Source organism: Penicillium riverlandense (genome assembly GCF_028828495.1).
Source record: "Penicillium riverlandense strain IBT 135883 chromosome Unknown utg000006l_segment0_segment0, whole genome shotgun sequence".
Classification (NCBI taxonomy): Eukaryota; Fungi; Ascomycota; class Eurotiomycetes; order Eurotiales; family Aspergillaceae; genus Penicillium; species Penicillium riverlandense.
In genome coordinates this window covers 2,014,504-2,031,129 of record NW_026643197.1, presented here as the reverse complement: position 1 = coordinate 2,031,129, position 16,626 = coordinate 2,014,504, and the positions used below count along the sequence as shown (strand labels likewise).

The 16,626-nt window shown below is 49.4% G+C and overlaps 1 protein-coding gene across 1 annotated transcript; it reads left to right on the top strand.

The window, feature by feature from the left end:
- Window positions 1-631: 631 nt before the first annotated feature.
- N7474_007040 (AMP-dependent synthetase/ligase) lies at window positions 632-16,255 on the top strand (the record flags this gene model as incomplete). The annotated part of the gene is made up of 8 exons (XM_057198450.1): window positions 632-4,937; window positions 4,992-5,240; window positions 5,316-5,500; window positions 5,554-7,941; window positions 7,994-9,184; window positions 9,238-11,272; window positions 11,325-16,039; window positions 16,097-16,255. The coding sequence occupies 8 exons, from the start codon at window positions 632-634 to the stop codon at window positions 16,253-16,255; spliced, it is 15,228 nt and encodes a 5,075-aa protein (XP_057051890.1).
- Between the last annotated feature and the right edge of the window lie 371 nt (window positions 16,256-16,626).

The window sequence follows — 16,626 nt, the reverse complement described above, 5'->3', positions numbered from 1 at the left end:
TACGACGACACCTTGGCGGGTGGAGACGAGTGTTTTGCAGCCCGTGTTTGGGCCCTCACGGTCAAGGCGTGGCCAACCCCAGTTCGATCCGATCGGAGCTTAGTTCGTGCGTGAGCGTTAGGTCACGTCATCGAGACATCTTCCCTGTTCCCATAGAAAAATCATACCCTGTAAACAGCATTATTGAAACAAGAAAGAAGAAAAGAAATACAACCAACACCCACAGAACGGACCCGCCGATGCCCTCGGACCTTGATGCCCTTCCTGGTCATTTATTCATAACCCTACCCACTCCTACCGCCCACACTTTTCGGCGTTGGTCTCGGTGCTTATGCACGAAAATCAGCCGAAGTAGGGCGAGCCAAGTGGATGATTGGGAGACCCTGTCCATGTTTATTTTTTCTTCCGCCCGCGTGCTTTTGACTTTGATGTCGCTTATCCTGCCCACCCTCCGTATCCATACCACGGGCCTTTGGAGCAGACCAGAGTAGCGAACCACCTCCGTAAGCTCCTGTGACCCTAGCAGCCACTCACGTTGCTTCTTGCTCTAATAAGCGGAAAGCTTAAGCAGCCGCCGACAGGAACATGCAGTGACCGCTACTCTCTCTCACACCGTTGTGACTAGATGGCCATGGATCGATACACGCAATTCCCGGTCAGCGACGGCGAGGCTGTGGCGCCCGCCGTTGTTCCATGGCAGCTGGATGAGCTATTCCTGCCTTCAGACGTTTATGTCCGGTCATGGGCCAGCTTGTTACATGCCTTTACGACGGACGAGCATCCGGTATTTCGGTTGAACACGGAGCCGGTCAAGGTGGACTTGTCGACTCGGACTATCCAGCCGGCTGTGCTGGATGCAGCCTCTGATGCTTCCGAAAGGCACACGGCCGTTATTATTGAGGCCGGTCCGTCATCCACGCACGCACCAGCATCGGGTGCCTTAACCTGGTTCCTGGATCCAACGACGCAGTCGGGTGTGTTGCACTCGACGATTGTGGATGATTCATTTTTGTACCAACTGGGCAGGCAGCTGAAGCAATTCGTACAAAAGCAAGCAGCACAGATGGGCATTCAGGTGAAACTGTCTGCCAACGAGCTGCCGAAGATGTCAATTTTGAACCCTTCTCCGTCCCTGCTACCAGGGTCGCAGCTCCTGCACCAGCTTGTTGCACTCACGGGATCTGGCTCCAACAATGCCATTGAATTTTTGGCTGCGGATGGACAAATCCGTAGCTTGACATATCACGCCTTAGATGCTCTCTCTACGACGCTGGCAGCTGAAATCACTAGCAGCCTAGCCTCGGCAGATGATTCTAGAAAGCGGGTAGTGCCTGTGCTGCTACCCCAGTCTGTTGAGCTGTATATTTCTTGGCTAGCAATCCTCAAAGCTGGCGCGGCATTTTGCCCGCTTAATACTGATGCACCCCTGGACCGGGTGGATTTCATCGTCCAAGATGTAGCGGCCTCGGTCGTCGTCACTCAGGGTAGCTTGGCTTCAAGAGTACCTCAAGACGGGCATCTGGCCGTGATTACCGTGGATGACCTGAAGACAAAGGATTCTATTATCACGATAGAGCCATGGAAGAAAATCTCCTCTTCCGACCTGGCCTACGTGATGTATACATCCGGATCAACCGGCCACCCCAAGGGTGTTGGGATCTCTCATCTGGCCGTTACTCAATCTTTGCTTGCCCATAATGATTTGATACCCCCATTTAGACGATTTTTGCAATTTGCGTCCCCCACATTTGATGTCTCGGTTTTTGAAGTTTTCTTTCCCCTGATGCGAGGAGCCACTCTAATCGGCGCCGAACGAGAGCATATGCTTCTTGACATCTCCCACGTCATGACAGAAATGAAAGTCGAAGCCGCAGAGTTGACTCCGACGGTCGCGGGAGAATTGCTGCGCACGCGTGCGGCGGCGCCATCACTCCAAGTCCTGCTTACTATCGGTGAGATGCTCAGCAGACATGTGGTGGATGAGTTTGGTCACTCGCCCAACTCGCCCGGCATCCTGCATGGAATGTATGGACCAACAGAGGCCGCTATTCATTGCACTGCAGCCACCCATTTCCAAGCGAATGCTCGCGTCAATTTGATTGGGAAGCCGTTCAAGACTGTTTCCGCTTATATCGTGTCACTCGACATTGAAGACAAGTCACTCTCTGAGATGCTCCAACCTCTTCCATGGGGCCAGATTGGAGAATTGGTCGTGGGCGGATTTCAGTTGGCAGATGGGTACCTGAACCGGCCTGAAGAAAACGCAAAAGCTTTCATAGACCATCCATTGCATGGTCGACTCTACCGAACGGGGGACAAAGCTCGGATGCTACCCACAGGAGACATTGAGTGCTTGGGGCGAATTTCCAGCGGCCAAGTAAAGCTACGCGGCCAACGGATTGAACTTGGGGAAATTGAGCATGTTATCTGTAGGGCGCCAAACGTTCGAGCAGCAGTGGCCATAGTGAGCAATGGGAGCTTGATTGCATTCGTGCTCGTCGATGGCGAAAGCACAGTTGATAGCGTGCTCCGAGATGTCTGTCGTCAGTGGCTTCCTCGATTCATGGTGCCCGGAGAATTCGTGCTTGTCAATCAATTACCGCAGCTTCCATCAGGCAAAATTGATCGCAAGGCGCTTGAGGTGGATTTTGCCCAGCATCGGAGTACTACTCAGTCTGTGGACCAGCCACCATTCAGAGATGCCACCGAAGAGACGATCGTCTCAGCCATCACCGATGTATTGGGCACACGGCCCTCACAAACAGAGAGTTTGATATCAGCAGGTCTTGACTCGTTGGCTGCTATCCGTCTCGCCTCCCATCTATTGAGCGCTGGGATTCGCCTGCATGTATGGAACCTGCTAGAGGCTGACTCTGTGGACGGGATATGGCTGCTGGCTAAAGAACTGGAGACTTCCCAACCACCCGAAGACATGAATGACAGTGTCCAGAGAATCAGTCAGTTAGTTGCAGAAGCCGGAGCTGCCAGAATAGAAACCCTCGGACTGGGATTGCAAGTTACAGCAGTCAAGGCTTGTAGCCATATTCAGCAAGCCATGTTGTTGGAGACGGCTCGAAATATGAAAGCATACTGCAATTGGGTCGAGCTGGATTTTGACTCCTCAATCAGCCTGGAGTCTGCCAAAGATGCATTTATCAGGCTTACACAACACAATGATATCCTGAAGGCTGGCTTCGTGGAAATTGGGTTGAAAGATCAATCCTACGGCCGCTTTACCTGGAAATCCCTCGACGAGCACTTTTTCCAGACGTGCAACGAGCTTGACTTCGACGTGAGTTTGGGCGCAGAACATGACCTTTTACATCCATTCAGAATCCAGTTCAAGACAGAGCATGACAAGTTGAGGGTGCTCGTGCATATCCACCATGCCCTATACGATGGGTGGTCCTGGCAATTGATGCTCAAAGACCTTCAAAGCATCCTAAAAGGAGAGGAGCTTCCCTCTCGACCAGCCTATGACATTGTGACGGATTTTTTTGTCGAATACAAAATGCGTGGATCTACGACGGAATCTTCACTCTTCTGGCGCGATCAACTCCAGGGATTCTCTCCTTCAGCTTTCCCCAACTTCCACGGACAAGACAGAATCTTGCCCGGCACGGAGGAAGCTACACGCGTGCTAGATATCTCCGTGTCGAAACTCAACGAAGTCTCCCAGCTTCTCCGAGTGAGTAGACAGTCCGTCTTCCAGGCTGCGTTCTGCTATCTACTCTCTTCTTACCAAGGAACTGGTGATGTTGTTTTCGGCACCGTCTCCTCAGGTCGAACATTACCAATCAAAGGAATAGAGGCAGTCCTAGGACCCTGTATCCGGATCCTGCCAACACGCATGAATATCGACAAGATGCAGCGTATAACCGATCTTCTGCTGGCAATTCAGAATATGAACCGCAAGTCTCTTGAACATGGCAGTCTCCCTCTCCAAGACATCAAGAAGGCCTCAGGGATAAACCCCAGCAGGAGCCTCTTTGACAGTGCTCTCGTGTGGCAAGAAAGTATTTGGGCAGGTAAACATCAAGACACCTTTTTCCAAGAAGTAGCCGCCGCGGAATTTTTGGAGTTTGCTCTTCTTCTAGAATTTGAGCCCCGAGAAGATCACATTTGTGCAAAGGCAACATACCAACGATCTATCTTGCCCCGTGAACAGGCGGAAATTCTATTGGAACAGATTGATTGTGTGGCATCTGTGCTTATCGACTCGCCAGACCTCCCGATTTCTGATATTTGCTGCCACTTCCCGTCGTCAGTCTTGTCTATGCACAATGCGGATTTTGAGACACAAGTCAACTTTCCAGGTATTGCATCTGGTGTCGAACTCATTTCCTCTGTCGACCCGTCTCGCCTTGCCGTTGAACATCTACTTTCTAAAGAGCCGGATTCCGTTGACGTTGAAGTCCAAGCCATAACTTATTGTCAATTGAACACGAAGGCAAATCGCCTCGCACATCATTTTTTGCAACTCGGAGCAACCAGTACCGACTTGATTGCAGTCTCTCTTGAAAAGTGTCCGAGTCTGTACATCTCCTTACTGGCAGTCGCCAAAATTGGAGCTGGTGTTGTGCCATTGGACGTTCGAGCTTCATCTCAGGCGCTCCAGACCATTTTGGAGACGACAAACTTCAGATTCTGTATCGTCGATTCTCAGACAGAACACCGATATTACTGGGGTGCTCAGAGCTCCGTGCAAATTGTTCGCGCCGACGAACCTCTAGATGGTTACCCTGACAGAAACCCGCCCACGCCTAACGAAGAGTTTAATGTTGCCTACATCGAGACTACGTCTACAAGTGATGATCCAACGACTCTTCTTTCCATTTCTCACCGTAATGTGCAAAGCAGCTTTTATGCATTGGAGGATTCATATCCAAGTTTCCCAGGATCGAGAATGCTCCAAGCCTCTTCCCCTGTATTTGGTGGTAAGTGTTCTTATGCATATTTTCCTTTTTGAAAAGGGCTTAACAGTCTAGCAGCCTCCATCTTCGAAACCTTCTTCGCATGGCATATGGGAATGACGTTATGTTCAACATCGGACGACTACATTATGAGAAACACGCAGCAAACCATCGAGAAGTTGGGTATCACGCACCTCCATCTGACTCCTGCAATGGCATCTCGTATAAGACCACAAGATGTCCCCAGTGTGCAGTATCTGTTCATTTCCAGTGAAGAGCTGACGGCCAAAGTCCATCGGGACTGGGCTGGAAGGGGTCTTTGTCAAGGTAAATTCAGATATCTATCCTGCTTGAAACTATTGTTCTCTCTAGTTTAGATTTAGCTGATTAATATCCAATTAGGTTATAGCGCTCGTGAACTGACTTACTCCTGCACCCTCTGCCCGGAAGTTGAGCCGTCGACTTTGGTTTTGAATGTGGGCCGGCCACTCAGGAACACATCTGCGATGGTTGTAGCAGACCGGAAGACATTCACTCTACTTCCTCGTGGCGCAGTTGGCGAGTTGTGTATTGGTGGTGAGCAAGTTGTAAGTCATAACAACATTGAGAACGCTTGAGTCATGTCTCATGTATTGTATAGGGCCAGCGCCTCTCCAACTCTGAAATTTCCAGGGCGGGCGGAATCATTGAACACCCAGACTTTGGCAGGATATACAGAACGGGCGATTTCGGCAGGTTTCTCCCAGATGGATCCCTCGTTCTCACTCCTAGACAGGATCATGGCCCACGATTTGCTCTAAGTGAGATCGACAATGCTCTTTTATCTTTGGAAAAGGTTAAGGATTCCGTGAGCATGATTCTCAGGAGTCCGAATTTCAACCAACAGCAGCTGGTCACTTTTTGGATTTCTTCTCAAGGTGTTCAAGAATTGAGAGACACAGAGCGACTTAAAACCGTCATCAGCAGTTTATTCAAGGAGCTCAACATGAAGCTTCGGCCACATATGGTTCCCTCTCTTCTCTTTCCAGTGGATGAGATACCCATGACTGACTCCAAAAAGACGGATCGTGTCAAGTTGCAACAACAGATTGACAAGGTGAAGCCGGAAGATCTCCAGTCCTTTTCTTCAACTGCTGGTTTCGATGGCACCGATGATGGCTTTACTGGTCCCGAGAAAACAATAGCAGCAGCGCTATCAGCAGTCACCGGTACTCATTTGCATAACATACGCAGCACCACATCATTTTATAGTCTAGGTTTGGAATCACTGTCGGCCATATCTTTTTCACGCAAGCTCTGGGAATCGGGTTGCAGTAGGCTGTCCGTGTCAACGATACTGCGCCATGACTCTGTTGCTCAGCTTGCGGCGGTGATTTCTGAAATGCAAAAGAAGCACCAGACCCACAAGTCTTCCCTGCATGGCTCGACAACGGTGCTTGATGAGAGCTTTGTCCTTCAAGTAAAGACTGAATTTGATGTTCTCGGTAGATCTGTACAGCATGTCTACCCCTGTACACCGTTGCAGGAAGCTATGCTTGCAGCTGGATCTTCTGGCAATCACTCAGCTTACTTCAACCATCTACTGATTCGAGTACACACAGACCATCATGGACTGAGAACAGCGTGGGACCAGATGTTGCAGAGACATGAAATATTCCGGACCTGCTTCAAGCCAACAAATGATAAGCGATTTGCATATGCTCAAGTTGTGCTGGACTACGCAAATTTGCCATGGTCCGAAGTTGAGACCTCATCCCATGATCTCAATCAAGAGATCGACAAGCAAAAGGCAGACTTCCAAGGCCGATCTCCTGTCGATGGGGAATTGCCTTACTCATTGACCCTACTCACTGACTCAACAACGCAAAAGACATACCTTCTCTTGTCGATTCATCATGCCCTCTATGACGGTGAAGGCATAACACAGTTGTTGCATGAGCTCCAGCTCTCACTGTCTGGTCGAGAACCGTCACCACGAACACCGTTCCGCCAATTTGTTGAGTATATGACATCCGTTGATTCTGGAGTATCAGATGCGTACTGGGACAAGTATTTATCTGGCTTGTCTCCAACACTACTATCTGCGCGTCAGAATGACAAAGGTTTGGGGGAGGAGTCAGCCTCTCAGCAAATCCATATGACTTTGAACACATCTCTCGAATCACTCAAACAATCGTGCAGGAACCTCTCTGTTACACCCTTGAATGTGTTTCATGGTGCATGGGCCAGACTGCTGTCATTATACGCAGGTTCGTCCGACGTCTGCTTTGGAAACGTGTTTAGCTGCCGCACTCTTCCCTTAGAGGGCGTAGATCGAATTGTCGGGCCTTGCTTCAATACACTACCGGTGCGGATTAAAGTTCCTTCTACAGCTACAAATGGAGACATCATAAAGTTGGCACAGAAGAGCAACACCGACATCCTGCCCCATCAGCTGAGTCCTTTGCGTCGTATCCAAAAACGAATTCTTACCAACGGCACCCGGCTGTTTGATACCTTGGTCATTCTCCAAAACGGAAGCCCGAAACTGGACTCGCACGTTTGGGAGCTGCTTTGTGACGAAGGAAACATGGGGTTTCCTTTGGTTTGTGAGATTGTTCCCGATGAGGTAGACAACGACGTTCGCATTTGTCTTCACTTTCAGACAACCCATATTTCACAAAACTCAGCAACACAGATTGCTGAGGACTTTGTGGCCCTCGTTAACCACACAACTCGCTATCCTTCTGCTCAAGTTTCGGACAAACAACTCCTGAACGCAAAAATTCCGCAGCTGTTTGTACACAGTACCACCCAGTCAAACAAGTTCATCGAGTTTGCTTCAACCACACCGCGTATACCCCGCCAGTGGTCCTACCAGGAGGAAGCGATTCGAGACATCCTTTGCAAATTTTCTGAGTTCGACAATGATGGCGTAACGCAAGAAACGACCATCTTTCAGCTTGGCTTGGATAGCATCAATGCTGTTCAGTTAGCTGCGACTTTACGTAGAATGGGTTACAGAATCTCCGCTGGTGAGCTTCTAGAGGTATGTGTCCAAGAGATTTCCATGCATGGAGTTTCCAACTGAAGAGATATAGAGTGCTTCCATTGAAAACATCGCTTCGTTGCTAAATTCTGCCGAGAAGAGCGCTAAAGACGGTGAATTCGATTTTTCAAGCTTCGAAACTCAATATCTGGACACTGTTTGTGAGCAGCTTCATATTCCTCAAGACAGGGTACAGTCTCTGCGTCCCTGTACGCCAGTGCAGAATGGCATGTTGGCCATGTTCAACAATTCCGATGGTGCCATGTACTTCAATAAAATGGCTTTGAAGTCTTCGCGGCCTCTAGATAGAACATTACTCAAGAAAGCTTGGTCTCAGGCCATGGCTCGGCACGAGATGCTCCGAACTGGCTTTGTTCAACTGCGAGATCAACAATACCCGTTTGCTATGATCACCTACCATCAGAGCATAGGTATTCCATGGCATGAAACATTGCATTGTGATGCGCAGTTGACTGAGAACGAGATCCTCAAGAATCTCCACCGACCACCGTGGAGCATTGCCGTCGAATGCTCTGACATAATTACAACCATGCATTTCTCTGCTCTCCATGCCATCTACGATGCACAGTCCTTGGCATCAGTGTTTGCAGATGTTGCGACAATGTACGAAGGAAAGGATCTGTCCGTACCTCTTTCCATCACCGAAACTCTTGGTCCTATCTTGGTCGAGAGCCGAAAACAGAGCGAGACTACACAAGAGTTCTGGCAATCTTTGGCCCCAGAAGTGCAAGCCTGCAAATTTCCCGACCTTCACCCAACGCGTGTCGAGAAAAGAAACATCCTCGAAAATTCGATTGAATGTTCACTGCCTCAGAACGCACTCAATGATGTCTGTCGAAAACTTGGTGTCACGTTACAAGCAGCTGGGCAGGCCACATGGGCCCGACTTCTTGCTGCGTATACTGGCGAGTCAAACACTGTGTTTGGAACTGTGCTCTCGGGTCGAAACTTGTCAGCTGCTTCCTGGGAAGCCGTTTTTCCGTGTCTTGTTACGGTGCCAATGCCTTTACGCGTTGAAGGCACTAACCGTGAACTGTTGGACCGGACACTGAAGAGGAATGTGTCCTTGGTGAAGAATCAGTTTACCCCGTTATCACATATTCAACGATGGATGGGAAGCGATGAGCCTCTGTTCGATACCTTGTTCGTTTACCAGAAATTTGCGTCAGTTACAGAACGACCCGAGGCATGGGAGGTCGTCGATGAAGTGACAAAGATCGATGTATGCATTCTCTCTTTGCTAGTCTATGAGGAACTGCTAACTTTTCTGTCCAGTATCCTGTTTCCATCGAGTTGATTCCGCAGTCAACCGAGCTTGAAATCCGGTTAAGCTACCGGAGTGACATTGTTCCTCGAGAGCAGGCACAGATGATTCTGAAGCAGTACGACAAACTCTTGGAAAACACTCTCTTCCTGCCAGATTCTAGTTGTGGCAATTACTCTTCTATTGGTCGCGATTTGCTTTCAATCACGTCTGCGAAGGAAGTGAGAATAGAATCCCCAGTCTCTTTATTGCATCAGTTTGTTGAAAAGAACGCCGAGAAAACCCCAGAGAGGATTGCATTCGAATTTGTGTCGGGTTTCTCGGGGGATGTCTTACAAAAGAGAACATGGTCTTACAGCGAACTTAATGAGAGTGGCAATCGAATTGCTCGATTCCTTCAGGCGAAGGGAGCCACTCCTGGCAGCATGATCGCGATATGCTTCGACAAGTGTCCCGAGGCATCGATGGCAATCTTAGGTATTTTGAAATCTGGCTGTGCTTATGTGGCCATTGACCCAACAGCACCAGTCTCCCGGAAACAATTTATCCTGGAAGATTCGAGCTCGATGTTTCTGCTTTGCAATTCATCTAAACGGACAGAAGTGGAAGGTCTATCTGATGTTGATATTCAATTCCTCGATGAACCAGGTCTACTTGATGGGATTCCTTCAGCACAACCTCTTTTGCCTCGAGAAATTCAGCCAGATGATACATGCTATTGCCTGTATACGTCTGGCACGACCGGAACACCTAAGGGCTGTGAGATCACCCATGACAACACTGTGCAGGCAATGTTGGCTTTTCAAAGACTGTTCGCACCACACTGGGATGATCACTCTCGGTGGCTGCAGTTTGCGTCTTTCCACTTTGACGTTAGTGTCCTCGAGCAATTTTGGAGTTGGAGTGTTGGAATTTGCGTCACATCATGTCCTCGTGATCTTCTATTTGAAGACTTACCGGGCACAATACAAAAGCTTCAAATCACACACATTGACCTCACCCCCAGCCTAGCAAGATTGGTTCATCCGGCCGAGGTTCCTTCACTTTGTCGAGGAGTATTTATCACTGGTGGTGAGCAACTGAAGCAAGAAATTCTCGATGCATGGGGGGAATATGGAGTTATATACAATGGTTATGGACCGACAGAAGTAACCATCGGATGCACCATGCTCCCCAGAATGTCTGCCAACGACAAAGCTTCAAACATCGGACCGCAGTTTGACAATGTAGGGTCGTATGTCTTCCGTCCAGACACGACAACACCCGTTCTGCGTGGGAGTATTGGAGAACTCTGTGTATCTGGACCTCTAGTCGGAAAAGGCTACCTGAACAGGGCAGAGTTGACTATGGACCGGTTTCAGGTTGTGCCTGAACATCAAGATCGCATATATCGCACCGGCGATCTTGTCAGGATCTTGTATGATGGCAGCTTTCAGTTTCTAGGTCGCATCGATGACCAAGTCAAACTCCGTGGGCAGCGGCTTGAAATCGGAGAGATCAACGAAGTGATCAAGCAATCGACCCCCGAGGTGAACGAAGTGACCACTTTGGTCATCAAACATCCGAAGCATTCCAAGGACCAGCTGATCTCCTTCGTCACTGAAACAACAGCAGACAAGAAGAATTCCCACTCTGTGGAAGTTCGTGCCTCTGAAGCTGACAGTACGATGCTATCGGTTATCAAGACTGCGTGCCACACACACCTTCCTGGGTACATGGTGCCATCACATGTCATTCCTATGACTCGCTTCCCTCTTTCTGCAAACAACAAAGCCGATACGAAGCTCTTGAAGAGCATCTACCAGGAACTACCTCTGGAGGAGATACAGAAACTTACGGCATTGGGTGCTGATCGAGACACGGATAACTCACAACAGCAGAAAATAATTTCTGTCCTGTCCGAACTTCTCGGATCCTCTGACCTGACAATTTCTTCGTGGTCGAGTATCTACGAATTGGGACTTGATTCAATCTCGGTGATAGCATTTTCCAGGAGTCTGAGAGAGGCTGGGTTTTCCCAAGCTCAGCCATCATTGATCATGAAGCGTAAGTTCAATTCTATTAGAAATTTGTGTCCCTTTTGCTAATTATTCCCAAGATCCGACGATTGCAGGCATGTCCTCAGCTTTTCAGATGTCAACAGCACCAACCGTTTTGCCCGATAGTCTCCACAAGCGTGCCAAACAGGGTATTGAGGCTTTTGTCCACAAGAATACACACCTTGTCCTTGAGAATATCGGGATTCTTGACACTGAAATTGAGAGAATTGCCCCCTGTACACCACTCCAAGAAGGCATCATATACCATTTTCTGTCTAGCAACACGTCTCTGTACTGCTCCTCCTTTACTTTTGAGCTTGAAGATTCGTTTGATCTTCAAAAACTGCAGTCATCATGGTCTCACGCTCAGCAGGAGGTTCAGATGCTGAGGGCTCGGTTCTCACCATCGCCAGACGGCTATGCTCAGGCCATTCTGAAAAGGGACCGTCTCCCTTGGTTTTATGCCACTGTGCCACAAGAGGAAGATATAAATAGATTCCTGGAACAGAGACATCAACAGTGGGTGTGGGGCCTCGATGGTCTGTCGACGAATCTTTGGGAAGTTGGTGTTGTTGGCTTGTCTGGCAAATGGATTATGTGTCTAAATATTTTTCATGCTTTGTACGATGGCCACAGCATGGGCCTACTCCTCAGCCTTGTTGCTCGTCACTATTTTGGTCAGTCCCAGTCTGTGGAGCGGCCACCAAATTTCCTTGACATGTTGCACTTGGGCCCCTTCTGCAGAGACCCTTCCGCTGAAACATTCTGGAGAAAGCATCTCGCAGCATGCGAAAATCGAGTTCTGACCGAGTCAGATCATGAAAACAGCCCGTCGACAGTTTACGGGATGCGTATAAACACAACTGAGCATGTGGATCACCTCAGACGATCGCTCAACGTCACAGAGCAGGCTGTTCTTCATGCCTGCTGGCTTCTCACTCTTTACCAACACTACTCTTTTGTACCACCACTCGGTATCGTTGCGTCAGGAAGGGTTATTGATGTTGCAGGCATTGATAATGTTGTCGGGCCTTTCTTCAACACTATCCCGAGCAACATTCAATTGCGTGGTCTGGATTATTGGTCCGACATTGCGCTGAAGTGCCACGAGTATCATGTTTCCACACTTCAGTACCAGCACACTCCCCTCCGGGATATTGTAAAGTGGCTGGGAAAACATTCCGAGGGAAAGCTTTTCGACTCTCTTTTCGTCTTCCAGAGGGAACCCAACGATGGTCAAGCGTTCACGGAGCATTTATGGCGCCCGCTCGACTCGGAGGCTCAGCACGAGTACCCTCTGGCCTTCGAGATTACGCGCCATGGAAATGAATCACTGACAGGGACGCTTGCCGCAAAGAGTCATGTTCTATCACCAGATGCGGCGGAGCAGGTACTTAGCAGCTTCGAGCGAATTTTATCCGACTTCGCCAACAATCCCAGCCGACGGTTGCCTCAAATCAATGATGCGCACCATGAAAACCACCCTCAAAAGATTGGTGGAATGAAGAAGCCGCGTGTGGCCGTGAAACGTCCTGTTGTTGATGGTCCAGAATTTCAATGGACACCTCAAGCTTGCACAATCCGCGAAGCCATTGCAACTCTGGCCGGGGTCGAGCACCAATCTGTCTCCGAGGACATGTCTATCTTTGAAGTAGGACTTGATAGCATCGATGCGATCAAATTATCTTCCTTATTGAGCAAGTCAGGAATCAAGCTTCCGGTGAGCACCATCATGCGCCATCGAACTGTCAAAACCATGGTCGGACAATTGTTAGAGCCAAATCACCGCACGCAGAATGGCACATATCCTTTGCTGGGCCAGATGGAAATATCTTTGACAGGATTCCTGGAAAGAGAAGGACTTCTACCTCAAGATTTCTGTCGAATTCTTCCTGCTACCCCGATTCAAGAAGCCATGGTGGCAGAAATGATCGCATCTGGCTACAAACATTACTACAACCACGAAATCCTCCAGCTTGAGCCCCATGTAGATCTTTTACGACTTCAAGAAGCATGGGAAGCTACTGTGAGAGCTCACCCAATACTTCGTACCTCATTCGTCGAAGTCTGGGATCCAGAGATATCCACTTCTTACGCCCAGGTCGTCCACAGTGAGGGCAATCTCGACTTCCAGATTGTCCACCTGCATGGAGTGTCAGTGAATACCATCATAGAGACACATCGTTCAAGGGCTACCACAGACCTGGCTCATCGCCCACTCGTGACCGTCACAGTAGCTGTGGATGGCGATACGCGTTACTTTGTTCTATCAATTGCGCATGCTCTCTACGATGGCTGGTCAATCAACTTGCTCCATGAGGACGTTGCCAGATGTTATGCAGGCGATGTTTGCAACCGTCCATCAAGCGATAGCATTCTTGAGCAGATTGTATCCTCGTCTGATGATCGTGCTTTCAGATTTTGGAGAGCAACACTGTCCAACTACAGCCCAGTGGCCTTCCCACCAAGCGAGAATGCAGGCAAGGATGAAGATGTGGTCCACCGGGCCGAGGAACCCCTTTCTGTCCCGCTCAGAAAAGCAGAGGCTTTCTGCAGGCGTCATGGTATCACTATGCAGGCACTCTTGGTCAGTTGCTGGTCCCTTGTGCTCGCAGGCTATGTCAAAAAGCTGGATGTCGTCTTCGGTCTCGTTCTTTCTGGCCGAAATGTCGCCGGCTCTGAGCATGTGATTTTTCCTACCATGAACACAGTAGCCATGCGTGTTGTTCTCCATGGTACGCGCTTGGAACTGGTGAGATATGTGCAAGAGGCCCTTCTGGAGATGTCAGACCACCAACATTTCTCTCTTCGACGCGCAAGACCCGATACAGGACGACTCCAATTGTTTGACACGCTATTTATCTACCAGAAGAGACCTATCGAGAGTACCGCTCAAGGACCGAAACTGTACACGTCGATAGGAGGTGTGTCAGATGTCGAATATCCCATCTGCGCTGAGGTTGAAGGCGTTGGGGAATCCCTTGTGGGCCGAGTGGCTTGTCGGGAGACTGTTCTGGGGGAAAAAGATACATTGAAGCTTGTGGGCCAGATGGCACATACACTTTCGTCCATCGTTGATGACCCCAACCAACAAACCGTCGATTTCACAAGGGAGGGCTTGAGCATATGTAGAGGCCCAGTCTTCCAGGAAATTTCGGCTGGAAATATGGATGTGGTCGATGCATGGTCTCAAGCACCGCATTCAACTGAGTGGTCTCCCCTCGAGTCCAAGATCCGCAATGTCCTTTCGACTGTCGCTGGGGTCCCAGAGGTCTCGATTGACAAAAGTGCAACTATATTCCAACTGGGACTGGACAGCATCAGTGCTATCAAAGTTGTGGCCCTTCTGAAGAAGCAATCCGTCAAACTTGCTGTCAGTGACATTCTCAAAGCTGGAACAATTGATGGAATGGCCAGAGCAGCAAATAGCGCCCGAACGGAGCTCACAACAGCAGAGATATCTGGCGCTCTCTGCAGCTCTCTCAGCGGAGTAGATGTGAAGGCACTGCTGCAGTCATATGGTGTTGATCCGCGTCTGGTTCAGAGCACTTTTCCCACAACAGCGGGACAATCATACTTTCTGTCAATGCACGCCCAGAACCAGGATGTGTTCTATCCTGAATTTTACTACCTGGCATCGAGAGAGCTGAGCGAAGAGCGACTAGAGAGAGCATGGGCTAGACTCATAGACCAGATGCCCATCCTCCGGACTGTCTTCATCCCTGCGAGAGATCTTCCACGACTGCCATATGTCCAAGCCGTGTTGAGGTCGGTCCAGAATCCCGTTGTCTGGCACCAGAAAGTTCATAACCGTATGATTTCGAGCAAGACACAACGAGGCTTGGGCTCGGTGCCAGTTGCACTACATGCGTGCCATACATCCCAAGGCACAGCACTCGTGCTGCAAATTCACCATGCACTCTATGATGCTGTCAGTCTTCCCTCCATGATTGACAGACTTGCCACCCTGTACAGACAAGGAGAGGAACAGGAACCACACCCTGGTTTCGTGGACATCTCACAGTTTGTGGCGTTCCAGCTCGTTCATTCACCAGTGGATATTCGGCGGCAATTCTGGAAGAAATACCTGGGCCAATACTCAACCAACAAGACCGCAGTGCCACAGAAGTCTAAATTCGGCGTCATCCACCAGTATTACCGCCCAGGGCTAGTTTCAAACATGACTAGGCTTGAAATAGCCGCTAAGCGCCAAGGTCTCAGTGTACAATCCATCTTTTTGGCCATGTACGCTCGTGTCCACGCTCGAATCTTCGTCCATGATGAGAAAGACCGACAGAGCTTGATCGTTGGCTTGTATCTTGCCAATCGATCTTATGCCGCTGAGGGATTGTCTGAGCTCGTTGCGCCTACTGTCAATATTGTCCCACTTCGGCTCGACGGCAGGGCCACAAGGAATGATACGTGCCTCTTTGCTGCAGCTAGGAAAATTCAGAATGATGTCAATGAAATTAGCATGGTTGATCATGCTGGTGTCTCTCTTGGAGAAATTGCTGAATGGACGGGCGTCCGAATTGACACTTGCATCAACTTCCTGCGATTACCCGAGTTGGCAGATACCAGCGGCCACACCGAGGAAGGCAAAAATGTTGTTTTCAAAGCTATTCCGGGTGAGGAACTCGAGAGACCGCGGGATTCAAGTCCCGGCGTGTGTCACCATGCCCGAACTAATGGCGACATTGCAACTGCACCACCACCCACTCCAACAAGGGGACTCGATTCCAACGCTTTGGCGGTTATTCAAGATGTTTACAGGGTGAGTAATCTGATGTGAATCCAAGTTACTAAATGAATGCTAATGCGATTTCAACAGCCCACTCTTGACGTGGAGGCCGCAGTTCGAGATGGTCGGCTAGACTTTGGACTCTTTGGGCCTGACAGTCGACTCGATAGCACTACGGCAGATCGGATAATTGAGGAGGTCCGACAAGAGATCAGTGCATTGGTGGACACACCAGGCCTAGCCATGTAGATAGATAGACGGGGACGAGAGAGAGCATTAGACGGCAGCGTACTTTGGGATCGTTTGTTTTGGTGGCCTTGTTCTTGGATCCTCCCTAGATGAGATGCCTCTGAATCTTCTCCTGCATTTATTGTTTTCTTGTGCGTTTCTGCTGGATAGACATGTTCATTTTCTTTTCTCACGCATCACTTGTAGCGCGAGATATGACTCGCAGATCCCGGACGATCTTGAAGCCACACTGATAAACAAACCATGGTGGGGCACGTCAGGCTTCGTAATTTGTGTGGATACTGCCGGAGTGGTAACTAGAGAATGGTTTGAAGCATACCCGCGCTCTCGCTGGGGAGGGCCCGACTAATGACTAGGGAGCGGGTTGTTCT